The sequence below is a fragment of the Elaeis guineensis genome, chromosome 7 (genome assembly GCF_000442705.2).
Source record: "Elaeis guineensis isolate ETL-2024a chromosome 7, EG11, whole genome shotgun sequence".
NCBI lineage: Eukaryota > Viridiplantae > Streptophyta > Magnoliopsida > Arecales > Arecaceae > Elaeis > Elaeis guineensis.
Genome location: NC_025999.2, coordinates 91,085,298 through 91,104,284, shown reverse-complemented (window position 1 = coordinate 91,104,284; position 18,987 = coordinate 91,085,298). Strand labels below are relative to the sequence as shown.

Below are 18,987 nucleotides of genomic sequence, written 5' to 3'. Positions count from 1 at the left end.
CGACTATATCTCTATAAAATCAAATTGAAAATAAACATGAACAACAGGATGATAGAATTGATATACATAATACATTGCAGAAAATAAAACACAATAAATAAAAAAAAGAAAACTCAAAAATAGCAAAAGAATAGCAAAAAAGTGAGAGCACATAAAAAATTCAAGATGAAAAAAAACAAACACATGTAAATAAGAAAAAAATTAAAAAAAATGCAAAATGAGAACATAAAAATATGTGGAACTAACCACCCCCCCCCCCCCCCCCCCCTCCCCCAAATAAATAAAAAAAAAAAAAACTGAACCAAAAAGAAAAAAAATCAAATGCATAGAACTGAAAATAAAACAAACAAAAAAGGAAAACAAAGTATAAGAAATATAGAGATAAGAACAAAATACAAAGCAGGAAATAAAACAAAATATGGAGATGCAAAATTAAACATTAATAAAAACAGTCGACTAAAATATGACAAAGTATGAAAACAGCAAATGCCAAAAAAAAAAAAAAAAAAGCCAACAATATCAATATAGATACAGAACAAGGACAGATATAAAAATCAAACAGAATAATATAGACGTTAAAATGCAAAGCATAATATAGAAAACATGAAAAAAAAAAAGAATTGATACGCTGAAAATACAACAAACGATAAAATATAAATAATATGAAGAAAATTTAATACTGAAGCAAAAATTATGTGTTGCTTATTTATTCAACTTCTCAGATTACATGTTTTTTGTTTTTCTATTTTTGAGTCCGGGAAAGAGTGACAACCCCACCCCCTTGCCTATATCTGCATCCTTCCTCACTTCTACTCCGGCTGAGACCCAAGTCTCCACGCAGACCAAAACCTCATGCGATCAAGAAATGTCAGTATTGGGTAAGGAGAGTCGACCCCCTCTGCATGGATAAGATTATATCTTTTGTGCAAAAAAAATATTTATTTATTTTTTATACGAATCTATTGTTGCGTCATATAATAATTGCTTTGAGATCTATGCATATTAAAAATTTGAAATGCTTTGAGGTTTGTATGGGCCTAATCCAACGGCCGATATCGTGAAATAGATCAATCATGCCTTGGTGCAAAAGACACAATCCAAGTGCAATTTTTGAGATCCAATACTCGTTGTGGTAGATATTTTTTTTTACAGCAATTAATGATGCTCTCTATTTTGATAAATAATTCTGTAGAATGGTACATAATAGGTCGATCATGTTAATTCAAGATCCAAAATAAATACCAAATAAAATGAATATTTATGGAGAATCATGATAAAAAAATTATGAAGAAATAAAAAATTGAGCAAAAAAAATAATTTATTCAAAAAAAAATAAAAGATCAAAAGCTCACAAAGATGTCTCATGAAAGACTCTACATGCACAAATAATTCTCTTTTCTCTCTTTCTTCCCATATCCTAAACGAGACACTAATGGTCTCTTTAAATAAACATCATATGGATAGGAGTTTAACTCCATTTTGAAGTTACAAACCAAAAATCCATTAGAATACAAATTCTAACAACTTTTAGAAGAAAATAATTAAGTAAAATAACTCTAAAAATAAAATTTTATTTTAAATAAGATACACAAAAAAATAAAATTTTAGTTGGACACACAATAATTCTCACCAAGTTCAACGCATTTTATTTTATGCTGAAGTTTCTTAAAATTTTTGGTGCTCATTAGGGTGTAATACCAGTGCAAGTCCGACAACTGGAGAGCCCTACGAAGGAAGACAGGATCAGCAAGAACATCATCAAGCAGGCCCTTTATGTCTTTGAGATTGGTACCACTTCATCACCATCAAGGCCCAGAAAAATGCTCTTGATGCCTTCTTTAACATCATGCTATCAGCGTTCACACAGGTACTTCAGCAAGTGTACTAGCTCTTAATTAGAACAGTCACAATAAGATATTTATTTTATGGTTTTTTTGAAGGTAACTCTAACATAATGGCAGTCTTATAATGGCTGTTGCAGCGATAGTTATTAATTTTCATAAATTAGAGGTTAGGGGCAACAGGGCAAATGAAATTTGGGATTCATGCAAACTTGCTGAATTGCTAAACTACAACAGCCTGTTAAATTCTTACAGTTTTACTCTGTGTACCTTTGTGGCATACTGCTGAAAGTTGTATGGCCAATTAAGGCTGAAAATACAAGAGCAAAGAACAAGTGGGAAAAAAGAAGGCTAAGAAAAGCAAAATGGCAACCAGATTTCCCCTCCAAACAGGAGGAAAATAATAGCGGATTATGAACATTATTTATTAAAGAAAGTAGTAGAGCGTCGATATCATGTAACCACTAACCATTTGATTAGAGAATCCTTCTCATGTTTGTTTATTTTGACAACTTGCAAATCCTACCTATAAAACTTTTTTTATCATAGATCTGCAATGGTTCATCAGGTTGGCTTTAAGGTTCTCCATATGATTAGCTGGTATCTTTTCCTAACCTCACAACCAGTGTTCTTAGACTGCTCTGGGATCCACAGTTCTGTATAAAATTGTTATTGCATTAGCAAGCAACTGGCGAAGGTTTGTTCTGATAAGGTACGCTTGGAGGAACCTTATTTGGTTCCAACCTCATAGCCTTTTCCCATAAAATATAGTCTCTCTCCTTGTAATACAGTTATTGCACTAATTGCTCCCTTTTCTCCAGTGTTTGTCCTGTTCTAGGACTTGAACAGCATTCCATTTTGCTGGAGTTGTTATAGAAAGGTTCAGGCAAGCGACAGGTGTCCACAAATTCAAGCTGGTTAGAACTAGCAAGTACTCCCTTACCAAGCTCTAGCCTATATCTTTTAGAATAAAGTATGGAGAAGATTTAGGGCTGAGGACAAGGGAGCATGCTTTTGCAAGCTCATGTCCATCAGGGAAGCGGTGATGACAGACAGCGAGTGTGGATGGGGCCAGAATCAAATTTTAGATGGAAGCAAGCTGGCTGGCTTCACTTGCACCACGGGCCAAATTCCCCATGTGAGGCGAGATTCAAATGCCTAAGAAAGGCACCTGACATTACCTACCTGCCTAACCAAAAACATGCGTCTAGGGACCTCAAATTTTATTCTACGGTCCTCGACTTTTCTTATACCATCAAACTTCCATTAGAGAGTTTCTTTTCTCTGTTAAGACCCATTCAAGAGCGCTAAGTGACAGCCCAACCAAGTTAATGCTTTGATGTCGATTGATGCCTCTCGTTCTCCCGCTAGACCGGTTTGTCAGCATCCATTCACCACCAAACTCGGAACTCACCAGCCATGTGCTCCCCCTAATAAACTATCCCCACGAAAAGCGACCGATCTCTCTCTCTCTCTCCATCACCTTAAAGTCTTATATCAGCTAGCGTTCCTTGGCCTTCATAAACAAGTAGCTTTCTTCCTCCTTTCCTCTCTGTTGTGGCCTTCATATCCTCTCTTATCAACACTCACTAGCTTTCACAAACCAGTAAGTCCATCCATTGCTTGAAGACGTATACTCTCTCTTCTCTCTCATGGGCAACACTACATCATGCACACCTTATGCCATCTCTACCCGGTCCATCAAGGTCATGGATAGCAATGGTGGAGTTGAAGAGTACATGCACTCACTGAGAGCAGCCGAGCTTATGGTCGAGAACCCTGGTCAATTTGTGTGCGACTCAAACTACCTCAAGGTGGGATGCCGGATCCCCGGTCTGGTGGCCGACAAGGAGCTCGAGCCGCGCCGCCTCTACTTTCTCCTCCCCATGGACATGCTGTACTCTGTGCTCACCGAGGAGGAGATGGCCTCCATCTCATGCAAGGCATCTAGTGCAATAAAGAAGGGAGGGGGGTCTAAGAACATTGGAAGAAGAATCCTTCCTGTTCTCGGTGACTTCTGCTTGTTTCCTACAGGAGCCAAGCAGGTGAAAGAAACAAGGGGGAGTGTCAAAAACGTGGGTGAGATGTTGTCGACGGAACGATCTTGGAGGCCGGCATTAGACACTATTGAGGAGGTTCCATGAATGAAACTAATATGGAGGAAGTGCTGGCCAAGCAATGAATGAATTTTTTTCCTATCCTTTATTTTGTTAAATCCTTATAAGGATTTCTTCTGATGTATGTATTTCTTTTCTTTTTAATGGTTTCTACCAATGTACGTAATATGGAGAGTTAGACAACTAACATTTTCTTGGATTGAGTTGAGAATTAACTTACATTTTCCTGGCTTCATTGGACCAAGAAATAAGTGTTCTATTGCTCTTGCGTTATATTCCGTGTTATAGCCCATTTTACTTTTAGGTGCCAACTATTTAAATAAACAATCTTTGCAACGCTAGAAACGGGCTAGGCCAGTTTTGGAGCGGATGGGCCAGGCCACAGAATGTAAAGGGCTAGGGTAGGGCCGAACACATGTTAAGCCGGGCTCAGTCTGATGCTTGACCTGGCTCGGACCCAGTTGGAAGCTTTAGCTCGAAACCTGGAGTATTTCCAGCCCTGCCATCAGTCTTTTAGATCGGGTTGGACATTTTGGGCCAAACAAACCAAGACTTTTGACCCAATCGAGCCGATTATCATCTAACCTTTCGATCCAAGCAGGCTTATTCACGTCAAGTCCCATTGGGCTTTGAGTTGGGCCTAGGCTTGAGCTCAGTTTAGGATTGGGAAAGAAATTTTGTATCTAAGCTCAGCCCAAAGTCTGAAAAAAAATTCTGGATCAGGTTGGGATAGCATGTGTCCCAGCATGGTTCTAATCTAGGATAGAAGAGAGACTAATTCTGTTCCATTTTTTGGGTAGGATAGGCCTTATATTATGGAATAGGAGAAGTTATTCCCTCCAATTAATTTTTGTCCTTATTCGCTCCTTAAATATATAAAAGTTAGGTAATTCCATCCTTGTCATAAAATTCAAATGACCGTGAAATTCAATGCATATTAACGCTCATCCTGTGCATTTATTTCTACTACCATATATACAAAATTTTTGTTTCATGGAATAAGTCTTACCTCTCCATATTAATTACCTGGTTTCATTGTTCTAACTTCTTCAAAATTTATTCCGCAACCAAACACTTCATTTAAAAAAAAAATAAATAAGTTGAGATATTCAGATTTTTTAGTTCAATAGATTATCATATTGACTAGGAAAAAAAAATGAGATTATATTTTATTTTAGCATAGTTTTAATTTGTAGTAATTGAAAATTGATTAACTGAATCAAAGAAACTTGTCCAACTGGAGCGTACCTGATATTGGAACTGGGAATGATGTGCTTGTGCGGGAGATTGCTGAGCAAGGGTACTCCGCCAATTGCAAGTCCTTACTTTGATCTAATAGTTTGCTTCGAACATTTGTCACCATATAATTGCCTTATAATGGAATAGATCTAGATGATATAAGTTCTACTCTAATTTTTATGCCACGTCTATGTATGTATATATGTATATATAAACTCGCAACAGGTCAAAGAAACAATATATGATCTAATTCATATCAGCTTAGATACTTCTCTATAAAATTGCTGAGTGTGAGCCGCTAGCTAACTAAAATTTCTATGGGAGGATAAAATTTTGTTGTTATTCATTAATCGCTTGATCTTCAGCCCTAAACCTGATTGTATACACAATTTATTGTTCTCTGTTACGATCAATCATCATCTCATAGCAACACATCGATGTGTATCAGCAAGAACACCATATGATTCATGTTGTTGAAAATGAAAGATATTACTTTTCATTTCTGGCATGCATTACTACCAGTTTGTCTTACTTGGAAATTTTGTTAGGAATATGTGATGAATTTCGTTTTTCACGAAAGCCGATTGTAATTTAATTGAATTAACAATCAAATATTATTATAAAATTAATATTAAAATTAATCTAAAAACTTATAGATAGGAGGTGTGTAGTGCATTGTCTTAAAGTGATTCTCGACTCTTGTGCAGGATCAAACTCGAAAACTCTACCCTAAGATATAATCAGTAACCTCTCCAGCAGACATGACTGTAAAGAGGATGATAGAGTTGCAACCCAGCATATAAATAATCAAAAGAATAGATTACAAAACTTGAAAGAAGATCGAAAGAAGAAGATTTAGAATAGAGGAAGATTTTAGATTAGGAGGGCGAGAGTATTTTCTTGCATCCCTCTATCGTGGGCCCAATTTATGAGCCTAAGGACTAGCCATTTGGGCATCTAATACAGCATTAAAATATATTAAATACGTATTAACAGACATAAAAATATTAATTGGTCTAACAGACAAAACAGTAATCATTAAAATATGATATGTATTAAAAAAATGGTAATAATCATTTAAAATGAAAAAATAAAATGTGTGACTAAATAAAATAAAAAGTTTGGATTTTGGTTGGAATTTGTTGGAGGAAATTTTGAGTTTTTAATTTCCTCCAAAACTCCAACATTCCTCCTCAAAATTTAAAATTCTTGAAATAATTAAAACTTAAAAATTTAATAATCTAGAATAATTTTTTACTGGGTATATATACTATGCAATAGGAGAAGTATCTTTCATGACTTAACTTCATTTAGTGTTAATGGTATCAACCTAAAAGAAGCGAAATAAATCAGGTCTTAATCTACATCCCTTTGATTCAGATTTTTACTATTACATACATAATATAGAAGCTCATATTGCTAGTTTGCACATTAATAACCGTATGTGAGTATCTTGATTATTTCATGAGAGTTTTTAGAGATTTTCTATATCCCTAACCGCAGCCAAAAATGAATACCCTCACATAGATGAGCCATTTCAGGGATGTATATAGTGTCACATTTAGAGGAATATCTCTTAAATTTCATTTAGAGATAAACTCTTCCTAATCATTACATATAAGCACCAATCATAGGGATGAGTTAGAGTCTATAACTTCAATATCAGATAAATTACATATGCTCTCTAATCAATTAGCCAGCTTGTTATTACTATTTTGAACCTCCTTCAAGGAATCTTCAATTGAAGAGGTTAGTTCTCGTTACTGAAAGGTTTTTTATAGGCTAAGTCCTATTTTCCTTGATGATTTTAAGATTTTTATCCTTTTTAAATCTTTTATAAAGCAATCTACAAGATAAAGATTAGTTGCAATAAATTATTTTTTATTAAATCTCTGCCATAAATGATCCACAAATTTCAGCATAGATATGATACTGATCATAGATAACAACATGATAACAGTGTGACCATTTTGAAAAAAAAAAATCATTCTGCCAGTCAATACTAAATTCAGAATAGTGCCGAGTACAGTTGAATGAGGATGTAAAAGTTTAGTCTTGCAGAGAGCTAAAAGATTAGGCTTAAAGGTCATGTGGGAACATACAAGATGGGAATTGGTTGGTCACAAATAATTGGACTGCTTGCAAGTCAATTTATTTTAACTGTTACCTTTCTGATGCAAAACACAAACACAACTACCTAACCCAACAAAGTGCAAGTAATACGTATGGACGCATGCATGTATGCTTATATCTTCATGTCAAGTATTTCCAATGTTGAAATGTTAAAATTAGGACATTTTGACACTTGATAGATGTGCAGAAGATTGTTTTCTGGAACTCTTCCCCCATTATCAAATAAAAATTATGCATAAGTCTCGTGATATAGATTATATGGCTGAAATTTTCATCATACGTTGGGAAATAACTGCTACTACAACGATTGACTTGAATATATGCTCTTTTATAAAGGAGTTTTATATTAAAAATTCAAATTAACATGATAATGCACGGTACTTATAAATATTGCTCCCCCTTATGCTCACATAATCAATGGGTAGCAAAGAAACTACCCAAAAATTTAAAAACCTAAAGATGCCTCTTCATGCTTTTGCCATTTCGACATGACTGCTACGCTTCAAATCTAGAACATAACACGGCCATGCTACCTAGGGATGGAGCCCACGATAACACAAAGCCAATCCATCATAATCATCTAAAATTCATCAAATAAAAAAATTCAATTCGATTATTCATCAAATAATTGAACCAACATTGGTTCAGAGCATCTAATCCAAAAGCAAGTACCAACCTGAATCTCAACATTCACAAATAACTACAAATCCATGATCATAAAATAAACTAAATTTTCGCTACCAAATTTTCAAACTTGCTACGCAGAGGATAAATCTTTCATCGGTCCTAATCTTTTTTTCTGTAAAAGAAAAAAAAAATAAAAAGAATATGAGCTACACTAGTCCAGTAAGTAGAACTTGTGCTTCCTTATCAGATTAAGCATAAATTTTTCATGATAATACAATATTTAGAAAATAATAAATAATACAAAATAAAGTATTTCATAGAGCATATAATAAAATAAATCATAAATCAATTATGCATGTATAAAATCATGTATATTTCACAATCATGAATCATAAATCATTCTTGTCATGTATTCATGTCAAATTTTGAAATATTGCTCCAAAATATTCGTACTAAGGTCACTATTATACCCGTGATATGGTCATGTTTCTTAATCGACAGAGTTCTTATTTCGTGTGCCAACTTTATACCCGTTGGCGGGGCTATGTTTCGTGTGGATGCTAGCTTCGAATGTCGACTTTTTTGAAGGAATTCATTCATAGCTATCTGAGAGCCTTTGAAATCTTTATATCTTTTTTCTTAAAACATACATATACATAGATGAAAAAATAATAAAATTCATACTTCATAATCATGCTATTTTCATAAGACATATTCATGAAATCAATGCTCATAATAAAACATACTTTTTCATATTACATATGTTGATCCTTATTTTATGAAAAATATAATTTCATCAATAATAATTTTTTATATAAAAAATATGATTATTTAAAAATAAATAAGGGGCATAAGATCCACTTACCTCATTCATCTTAGATCTTCAGACTTTGTTAGAAGAATCAGCTAATCCTATTTAAAATATCAAATCATCATCAATTTCTATTCTATGTATATAATAAGATTAAATCATAAGAAAAGAGAACTGTTGACCGGATGTGTCGGACCATCCAGATACTGGGGCAATTCAAGGTCTCTAATCTGAGGATCAGATTTAAGTTACTTGATCAAAAAATTGTGAAGCACAGATTAGATCAAGATCAATCAATAGAGTTCATTAATAATAAATTTGAAAGATACTTTGATATGATAAAATGATGTTGACATACAGCACGGATATCAAAGCAACTTCAGATCATCTTGCTAGAATCAATATAAGCTCCTAAGAGATGAAGGCATGACAAGGTATAGGATTCATAGACCTTCTTAGAGAGAGAAAGTCGGTCATAAGAGAAAAAATACAGAGAGAAAGTAGAAAGAGAATCTTCGTATCCTTCAAAAGTGACAATCATAATTGAGATCATCAGAGATCATATCAGGATAACTTAATATGGATTAACCATGATCGATGTGATCAATTTCGAATAAAGATCGGATCAGGATCCAATCTACTGCATGAATTTTGAAGCAATCTCGGATCATCATATTTTCATCTCAAGTTTATCTTAGGGTCTGTGATGCAAGAATGACCCTAGAGAGACAAAATTCATAAAAAGAGATAAAAAATCTAGAGAGAGAAAATTTAGAGAGAGAAACTGAAGAGAAAAGGTAGAGAGAGAAGAGAGAAAAGAGAGAGAAAATTTTTTCTTTTTTTATTTTTTTCTTTTTCTTCTTCTTTTTTTTCTCTTTTTCTTTTTCTTTTCTTTCTTTTTCTTTTCTTTTTCTTTTCCTTTTCTTTTCTTCTTCTTCTTTTTCTTTTCTTATCTTTTCTTCTTTCTCTTCCTGGCCGAACAGAGGAGGGACCGAGGGGAGGGGCTCGATGGCTCGGGCTCCGACGAAGGGTGACGATATGGTTGGAGGTCCGACAGTGGTGGCCGACAGTGGGGAGCAAGAGATCGCCGACAGCGAGGCTCGACCGATAGGGGATTTAGAAAAAAAATAAAAAATAGGGGATCCACCCCTTTTCTTTGATTTCTTCGATCATTGACCGATCACTGACGGCCATGATCTTTGGAAAAGGAGGCTAGGGAAGTGGGGGTCATGATCCATGGATGTGGCACCATGGGTGGCGGTGCTGGTGGCCAGAAAAGAGGAAGAAAAGGCTCGATCGAACAGGAAAAAAATAGGGCATGATGTTTTGTAGATTTTCTGATGATTCCGATGGCCGGCGAGGGTGCACGAAGCTATAAAAAAGAGAAAAAAGAAGAGAAGAAGGAGGGTCGGGGCTTACCTTCGACTCTGGTGAGGTCTCCGACAAGAAATTGAGGCAAATACAAGAACAGGATCGGCAGCTTCAACGAGAAATTTCGAGAGGAAGAAGACAAAGATCTCAAGGCTGGTCATGGCTGGCTATTGAGGGGGGAGAAGGGGGATTTATAGGAGTTTTTCCAAGGTTTTTCAGTGGCCTTGGGAGTCCTACTCCTAATTGGACATGGGGAAGAAGAAGACTCCCAACGGGAGTCTTCGTTCTCTGTTTCTTTTCTTCTTCTTTTTTTTTTCTTTTCTGTGGACTTGATGGGGCTAGATTTTTAAAATCGGGTATTACATTCTATCCTCCTAAAAAAAAATTTCATCCTCGAAACTAAGTTATATTGTTTGAGGTATCTAGGATTCTTCTTGGTATTATCAATAATAAAATAACCTACTGACAAAAATTATCGAACTTTGATCAGATTAGATTAAGATTTATAGTATCCTTTCATTATCAATAAAATCCTTCCTTATTTATAACTAATATATTCTATAATATCTTTTAATTTAAAAGATTAATATTTCTAATCAATTCAGACCACCACGCTTTTGCTGCGTACTCTGATCTCAACTTACCAAATTATTTAAGTCTATCAAAAATAAAAAAAATCTTTGTATGTTAAATCAATCAAAGATAGATCCAACTTTCAGATTTCATATAAAATTTAGTATAAAATTTTAAATTTTTTTGTCATTACTGTCTCTTAGGTATAGCACATCAAAATTAAATCTTCATCCACTTTCTATGTTTGAACTTATTACATAAGCTTCATCACTTCTAAAAAATCCAATATGTCTAGAATTAATTTGAGTTAACCTTCGATTTACCTTACAATCATTTAGACAACTTTCAAACCAACCCTTTCTTTACAAAAAAATTAACATCAAAATCAGTAAAGTTATCATATCCTTTATCCATTAAGTTTAGCATTTCAATGTCATCGAATATACCTAATATAACATATCAATACCTCCCACTTCATTTCAGGATCAACACTTCTCGTACTCAAATCAACCCTACTAATTAGAATTCAAGATATAACTCATCAATTCTATTATAGACATCATATGCCACTTATGCATAAATTTCATCATAATACCTATTGATTCGAAATTAAATTATTGAATCCTTTCTTTTATATCTATCATATTTCTCATGATCTTAGCCTCAAGTTCAAATATCACTAAAGTCACAATCCCGAATAATGATAACTTTAAGCTCAAATACCACTTAAGTCATATTCTCTAGTGATCATAACCTAAACTTTATATCATTCTATCACGTCCTTAATGATCATAATCTTAAGCTCTGATATTATCCACCATACTCCACTCTGTCACATCCTATTGATCATACATAAAGTTTTGATATCACTTCATAATCTCAGTGATCTAAAATTTAAGCTCTGATATTATTCTATCATATCCTAATCACTTATATCATAATCTCCAATGATCATAACCTAAGCTCTGATACCATAAAATGTCACGCCTCAAATCCAAAATATAACACGACCATGCTACCGAGGGATGGAGCCCACGATAATATGAAGTCAATCCATCATAATCATCTAAAATTTATCAAATAAAAAGATTCAATTTCATTATTCATCAAATAATTGAACCAATATTGGTTCAGAGCATCTAAATCCAAAGCAAGTATCAACCCGAATCTCAACATTCACAAATAACTACAAATTCATGATCATAAAATAAACTAAACTTTCATAAATAAATTTTCAAGTTTGCTACGCAGATCTTCAAGTTTAAATCTTTCATCGATCCTAACTTTTTTTCTATAAAAAAAATAAAAATAAAAAAAATATGAGCTACACTAGTCCAGTAAGTAGAACTTGCGCTTCCTTATCGGATCAAGCATAAGTTTTTCATGATAATACAATATTTAAAAAATAATAGATATTATAAAATAAAGTATTTCATAGAGCATATAATAAAATAAATCATAAACCAATCATGCATGTATAAACTCATATATATTTCACAATCATGAATCATAAATCATTCTTGTCATGTATTCATGTCAAGTTTCAAAACATTGCTCCCAGATATTCATGCTAAGATCATTATTATACTTGTGACAGGGTCATGTTTCTTAATCGACAGAGTTCTTATTTTATGTGCCAACTTTATACCCATTGATGGGGCTATATTTCGTGTGGATGCTAGCTCCAGATGTTGACCTTCTCGAAGGAATTCATTCATAGCTATCTGAGAGCCTTTGAAATCCTTATATCTTTTTTCTTAAAACATACATATACATAAATAAAAAAATAATAAAATTTATACTTCATAATCACGCTATTTTCATAAGACATATTCATGAAATCAATGCTCATAATAAAATATGCTTTTTCATATCACATATGTTGATCCTTATTTTATGAAAAATATGATTTCATCAATAACAATTCTTTGCATAGAAAATATGATTATTTAAAAATAAACAAGGAGCATAAGATCTACTTACCTCATTCATCTTAGATCTTCAGACTTCGTTAGAAGAATCAGCTAATTATATTTAAAATATCAAATTATCATCAATTTCTATTCCATGTATATAATAAGATTAAATCATAAGGAAAGAGGAGTGTTGATCGGATGTGTCGGACCATCCAAATACCAGGATAATTCAGGATCTTTGATTTGAGGATAAGATTTAAGTGACTTGATCAAGAAATTATGAAGCACAGATTAGATCAAGATTAATCAATAGAGTTCGTTAATAATGAATTTGAAAGATACTTTGATATAATCAAATGAGATTGACATACAGCACGGATATCAAAGTAACTTAAGATCATCTTGTTAGAGTCAATATGGGTCTCTAAAAGATGAAAGCATGACTCGGTACAGCATTCATAGACTTTTTAGAGAGAGAAAGTCGGTTATGAGAGAGAAAGTAGAGAGAGAAAGTAGAGAGAGAATCTTTATATCCTTCAAAAGTGATAATCATGATTGAGATCATCAGAGATCATATCAGGATTACTTAATATGAATTAATCATGATCGATGTTATCTATTTCGAATAAGGATCGGACCAAGATCCAATCTATTGCACGAATTTCAGAGCAATCTCAGATCATCATATTTTCATCTTAAGTTTATCTTAGGGTCTGTGATGCAATCAGAGAGAGAGAATGATCCTAGAGAGATAAAATCCATAAAAAGAGATAAAAAATATAGAGAAAGAAAATAGAGAGAGAATTTAGAGAGAGAAACTGGAGAGAGAAGATAAAGAGAGGAGAGAGAAAAGAGAGAGAAAATTTCTCTTTTTTTTATTTTTCTTTTTCTTCTTCTTCTTTTTTTTTCTCTTTTTCTTTTTCTTTTCTTTCTTTTTTTTTTCTTTTTCTTTTCCTTTCCTTTTCTTCTTCTTCTTTTTTTTTTCTTTTCTTTTCTTCTTTCTCTTCCTGGCCGAACAGAGGAAGGACCGAGGGGAAGGGCTCGGTGGCTCGAGCTCCGATGAAGGGCGGTGGCACGACCGAAGGTCCGTCAGTGGGGAGCAAGAGATCGCCAGCAGCGAGGCTCGGCCGGTGAGGGATTTAGAAAAAAAATAAAAAAACAGGGGACCTGCCCCTTTTCTTGGATTTCTCTGATCATTGGCTGATCACCAGTAGCCATGATCTTCGGATGAGGAGCCTAGGGAGGTGGAGGTCATGACCCATGGGTGCTACACCATAGGTGGCGGTGCTAGTGGCCGAAAAAGAAGAAGAAAGGGCTCGATCGAATAGAAAAAAAATAGGGCATGATGTTTTGTAGATTTTCCGACGATCTTGATGGCCGGTGAGGGTGCACGAAGCTATAGAAAAGAGGAGAAAGAAGAGAAAGAGGGTCGGGGCTTACCTTCGACTTCGGTGAGGTCTCCGACAAGAAATTGAAGCGAACACAAGAACAGGGTTGGCAGCTTCAACGAGAAATTTTGAGAGGAAGAAGATGGAGATCTCAAGGCTGATCGTGACCGGCTATTGAGGGGGAGAAGGGGATTTATAGGAGTCTTCCCAAGATTTTTCAGTGGCCTTGGGAGTCCTACTCTTGGTCGAACATGAGGAAGAAGAAGACTCCCAATGGGAGTCTTTGTTCTCTGTTCCTTTCTTCTTTTTTTTTTCTATGGACCTGATGGGGCTAGATTTTTAAAATCGGGTATTACAGAGACGATTAACATAGAAGTGGTTGTCTATCACAACAGAAGCAATGGTGCAAAATACAACAAATCTAATATATCCGCAATGCAACAGAACTCCATTTTTTTTTGTTAGAACAGAAATATATTGTAGTAATATACATTATCTGAAATGCTAACACAATATAAAATAAAATGATAGGATTATTTAACATGAATTTTGTATTAAAAGAAAAATCTTCTGGGGACTCTGAACTAATCTAAACTGTTTTTTAACTAAATATAGACTCAAAACATCCTATTCTAGCTAATTGCTTGCACGACAATCTAGTTGATATAATTTATGGCTCTAGATTCATAAAAAATAAAATTGAGAATATTCCAAACGGCAAGAGTAGCATTGCATTAGATATGTTTAAGCAATTATAATAATAATTATGATGGAGATATCTCTATCAAGATCATTCCCACTATGAATAAAGGATAAGAGCTTTATTGGATATCTAAGACAATGCGAAACCAAAACCTACATAACATTATGCGTCTGATTATAAATATTATATAATGACTAAGAACTATTTTTTTGTTATTTGCAAAAAAAAAAGTTCTTGCTGCTGGTTAATCACCAACTAATGATGTCAAATATCCGTAAATAAACTACATAGAGTTTCAAGTACATTCTTGTAAGATCACTCTCATCCTTAGGTTGCGTTTGGTGCATCATCAGGCAATCTTAAAAAATAATCTGAATTATCTGCAGGATAGATTGTCTCTATTAAATTATCAGTAATATTGATTACTATATTTAGTATATGCAGATAATATTGTAGTAAAATTATTAAAAATCTTGATTAACATGTTTGGTATGACAATCAGATTACTGGTAATATAACATCAAATTTTTAAAATACCCTTAAATCAAATTATTAGTTAAGTATTTTAACATATATTTAGTAGGACTAGTAATCCAAATTCTTAACCAGATTAATCTATGTAATATATAATAAAAATTTTAATTTTTTTGATATATTAAAATTTAAAAATAATTAAAATATTTATTTAATTTTGTAATGATAAAAATTATTTATTTTTAAAATAGATGATTCGATGGTTGTTGTTATTATTATTATGAAAAAATCTGAATTTTTTTTATTATTTTTGATACTTATTATTATTTTTATTATTATTATTATTATTATTTTACTTTTTTTCTCTTCCTTCTCTTTTCCTCGCATGCCACACCCCTCCCCCCATTCCCGAGTGCTCCGTGCACCCTACCCTAGTGGCACCCCGCCTGTTGCACCTTCGGCACTGCCCCCCAGCCATCCATGCCGCCGCCCACCCTTCCGCACCACCCCTTGGGCCTCCAGCGAACCCGCACCCCGCACCCCCCGAAGCCGTCTTCATCACCACCCTCAACCACCCACGCCGTCGCCCTCACCCACCCCACCGGTGCCCCACACCCTATCCCCTGTGGCCCTCGACCGCCCGTGCTGTTTTGGCCACCGCACCCCGACCTCCTGGCCGAAGAGCTATCACTGGTGATGAGTTGAACGGCAGTGAGTCGACTGGAGGCAAGGTGAGAGGGGGAGATTTTGATGGCTAGGGTTTGGAGGCAACAGCATCAGTGGCTTCACGCACTGGAAAGAGGAAAAAAATGGTTTAATTAGTTTATTTTTTTGATGGGAGCAGTTTTGTCCAAATATTTCATTATCAAATTATCAAATATTTGATAATTTGGATAGTCATCCTTCTCTTTGGTAATCCGAATTATCTTCTGGAATGTAATTTGGATCGTCAAAGTAATTCAGATTGCCATCCAAAAAACATACAAAATATAGTAATTCAATGAGATTCTTTTAAATTACCAGCAATCTGAATAGATTATCAACTACCAAACATAATCTTAAAATAGCTGGAACATATGCATGTGTGCTCAGTTTCTTATTCATTTTATTTATTCAGTCAATCTTGGGACAACAGAAGTATGGTTTTTTTTTTTTTTTTTTTTTGGCAATGACAACCAGTGAAATATTGTACGTAATATTGAATAGTCATAATTAGTTACCGTGTTCTCTGGGGACCTATATCATGCACACGTGCGCGTTGAAAAGAGAACAAAATAAATTCATTTATTGGACTATTAAATCCCAAGACTTTTGAGATATTCCTCAGGCCCATCTACCTAAAGGATTTCATCGTTTCGCCGTCACAATTTCGAACTCCCAGAAGACCACAACCCTCCAACCATTTTCCTTAACCGTTAAAATACCTTTTGACCGCCGTTTCCAATTCCTATCACCCTGCAAGCTGTGATGACAACCACACCACTCTCGTAGGAAAACATGGCGATTTATTAAAGAGAATCGAACAGCGTGCTTGCCCTTTCTCTATATGTAGTTCCAAACCCTGAGTCATTCTAGTATCCAGCATCTCTCAACTAAGGCATCAGTTTCCACTTACCATACCTTTGAAATTAACGATGAAAGGCAAAGGTGGCGCCGGTGGCGGTAAAGGTGGTGGTGGAGGCAGTGATGGGAAAATGAGTGGAGAAGGTGGTGGCCGAGGCAGTGGCGGAGGTGGTTACTCGACGAAGTCGGGCAGTGGAAGCAGCAATTTTGGTGGAGGTGCATTAAAAGAGGAGGGAATGATGAAGACTCCAGGTGCTGATGGCTGTATCTCAAGGGAAGTAGTTTGAGAAAGACCCTAAGGCATTCTTCCATGCTCTTCTCCATGGAGGCAAGCGTGGCAATTGAGGGGCTTCCATCTACTCATCAAGTTATCTTGTATATAAATAAATTGTTATGACCTGGCCCCAAAAGCCCCAAAAAAAAAAAAAATTTGAGGAAGACTCCCATGGGGAGTCTTCTTCCTCCCGACCGACTCCTAAACGGAGTCGGAAAGCTCATCGGGGAGGAGTTAAACTCCTCCCCTCCTACTCTACTTAAGGGGGAGACCCCTTCTCCCTTCTTCCACATGAGAATCTCGAGGCAAAACGGCGGAGATCGCCGGAAAATCCTCACAGAAGTCCGTCACCGTGCTCGTCTTGATTTCTCGCTGGAGACATCGTCGGAGCTCAAGGTAAGCCCCGGTTTCTCTCCCTCTCTTCTCTCCCTTCCTTGTCGTGCCCGTGTGCATGATCGTCGGAGACCGGAGTCGTCGGATTTTATTGCGGAAGAAATCTCTATTTTTTTTGTTGTTCTTCTCGATTTTCCGACGTCGGTGGTCACCGCCGACCATCGGATTCACTTCTTCCGAGCCGTCCCATCGTCGCCCTTCTACCGTCGGCCACCGCTGTTGCCCAGCTATGCAACCCAAGAGGGGGGGGTGAATTGGGTTTCTAAAAATTTTAAGCTTAACTAATGACTTATGAAAAATGTTCGTCAATAGCTAAATGAATGAGGAGAATAAACTTAATTCAAGGCTAATTGACAAAAGCAAGAATGCAAGAAAATAATGAAGAGTTAAAAAGAAGCAATTATGCACACCATAAACAAAAGGATTTATAGTGGTTCGGTGTCAACCTTGCACCTACATCCACTCCCCAAGCTCCTACTTGAGAATTTCAATCCACTAATCTTGTATTCAACCCGAATACAAACGTCGAAAACTCTGACTCTAGCTATCCCAAGCTAGACCACTTGTTTCTCGGGTACAAGTCAACTCAATACACTCCGATTCTAGGTTCGGATCAACCTTCTCTTGTTTTGGAACCCCTCCAAAACAAAAATAATTACTCAAACTGAGTAAAACAATTTATAGCACAAATAAGTACAAAGAAAGCTCCTTTAATGAGCGAATATAACTTAAAATACACTTTACTCAAGAGAAGAAGACCCTCTTTGGATTTTCTGAAGGTAGTTGGAGACTTGAAAGTGCACTTGAGGAGTTGGTGAGCTTGGAGTAAAGACCTCTTGAAAGCTTTGAATGAACTTTTGATTAGGGCTGAAAAGTTGGCTTGAAAAACTCTTTTTCAAATTTTCTCTTTTGAATGCTCTTGAATGCTCTCTTGAGTGCTCTTCAATTCTCTTTCAATCTCTTTTTCATCTATCTTTTTTTGTTTCCCACCTTTTGGATCCTTTTATAGCTTTAAGAAATAGAGGAAAATATTCTAGGCTGAAAAAGAGCCGTTAGACCACATTAAATGAGCATTAAAAGTACTTAAAACGGGTTAAAAACTAGCTGTTGCGGAGAAATCCCGTCACAGGGGTCGACTCATACCTGAGGGTCGACTCATGGGTCGATCTCTGTGAAAAAATACCAGAAAACAAGGTTCTGTGATTTTTGGTCTAAAAACTGCAGGGGTCGACTCATGGGTCGACTCATGCCTTGAGGGTCGACTCATGGGTCGACTCACAGGTTGTGCCAAGCCAAAAATTCTGCGTACCAAACAGCTCATTGTGCCATGACTCATGGATTTCAAACATGCATAACTTTCAAAATACAAGTCCAAAAATAATGAAATTTTTGCCAATGGATCACAAATCTTTTGTTCTATCATGTAATACTTTCAAATCAGAGTTTTGGTAAAATTATGATTTTGCCCCTGAAGAGCAATAGGTCTTTTTCAAATGAAAATTATTAGTACCCCTTCAACTGTTTTGTAATCATCAAAATCAATCTAAGGAGCAACAATCTCCCC

The 18,987-nt window shown here is 35.3% G+C and overlaps 1 protein-coding gene across 1 annotated transcript; it reads left to right on the top strand.

Moving 5' to 3' along the window:
* Positions 1 to 3,304: 3,304 nt before the first annotated feature.
* Positions 3,305 to 4,193, top strand: LOC105048466 (uncharacterized). The gene has a single exon (XM_010927773.3). The coding sequence runs from the start codon at positions 3,494 to 3,496 to the stop codon at positions 3,983 to 3,985; it is 492 nt and encodes a 163-aa protein (XP_010926075.1). The 5' UTR covers positions 3,305 to 3,493; the 3' UTR covers positions 3,986 to 4,193.
* Positions 4,194 to 18,987: the final 14,794 nt, after the last annotated feature.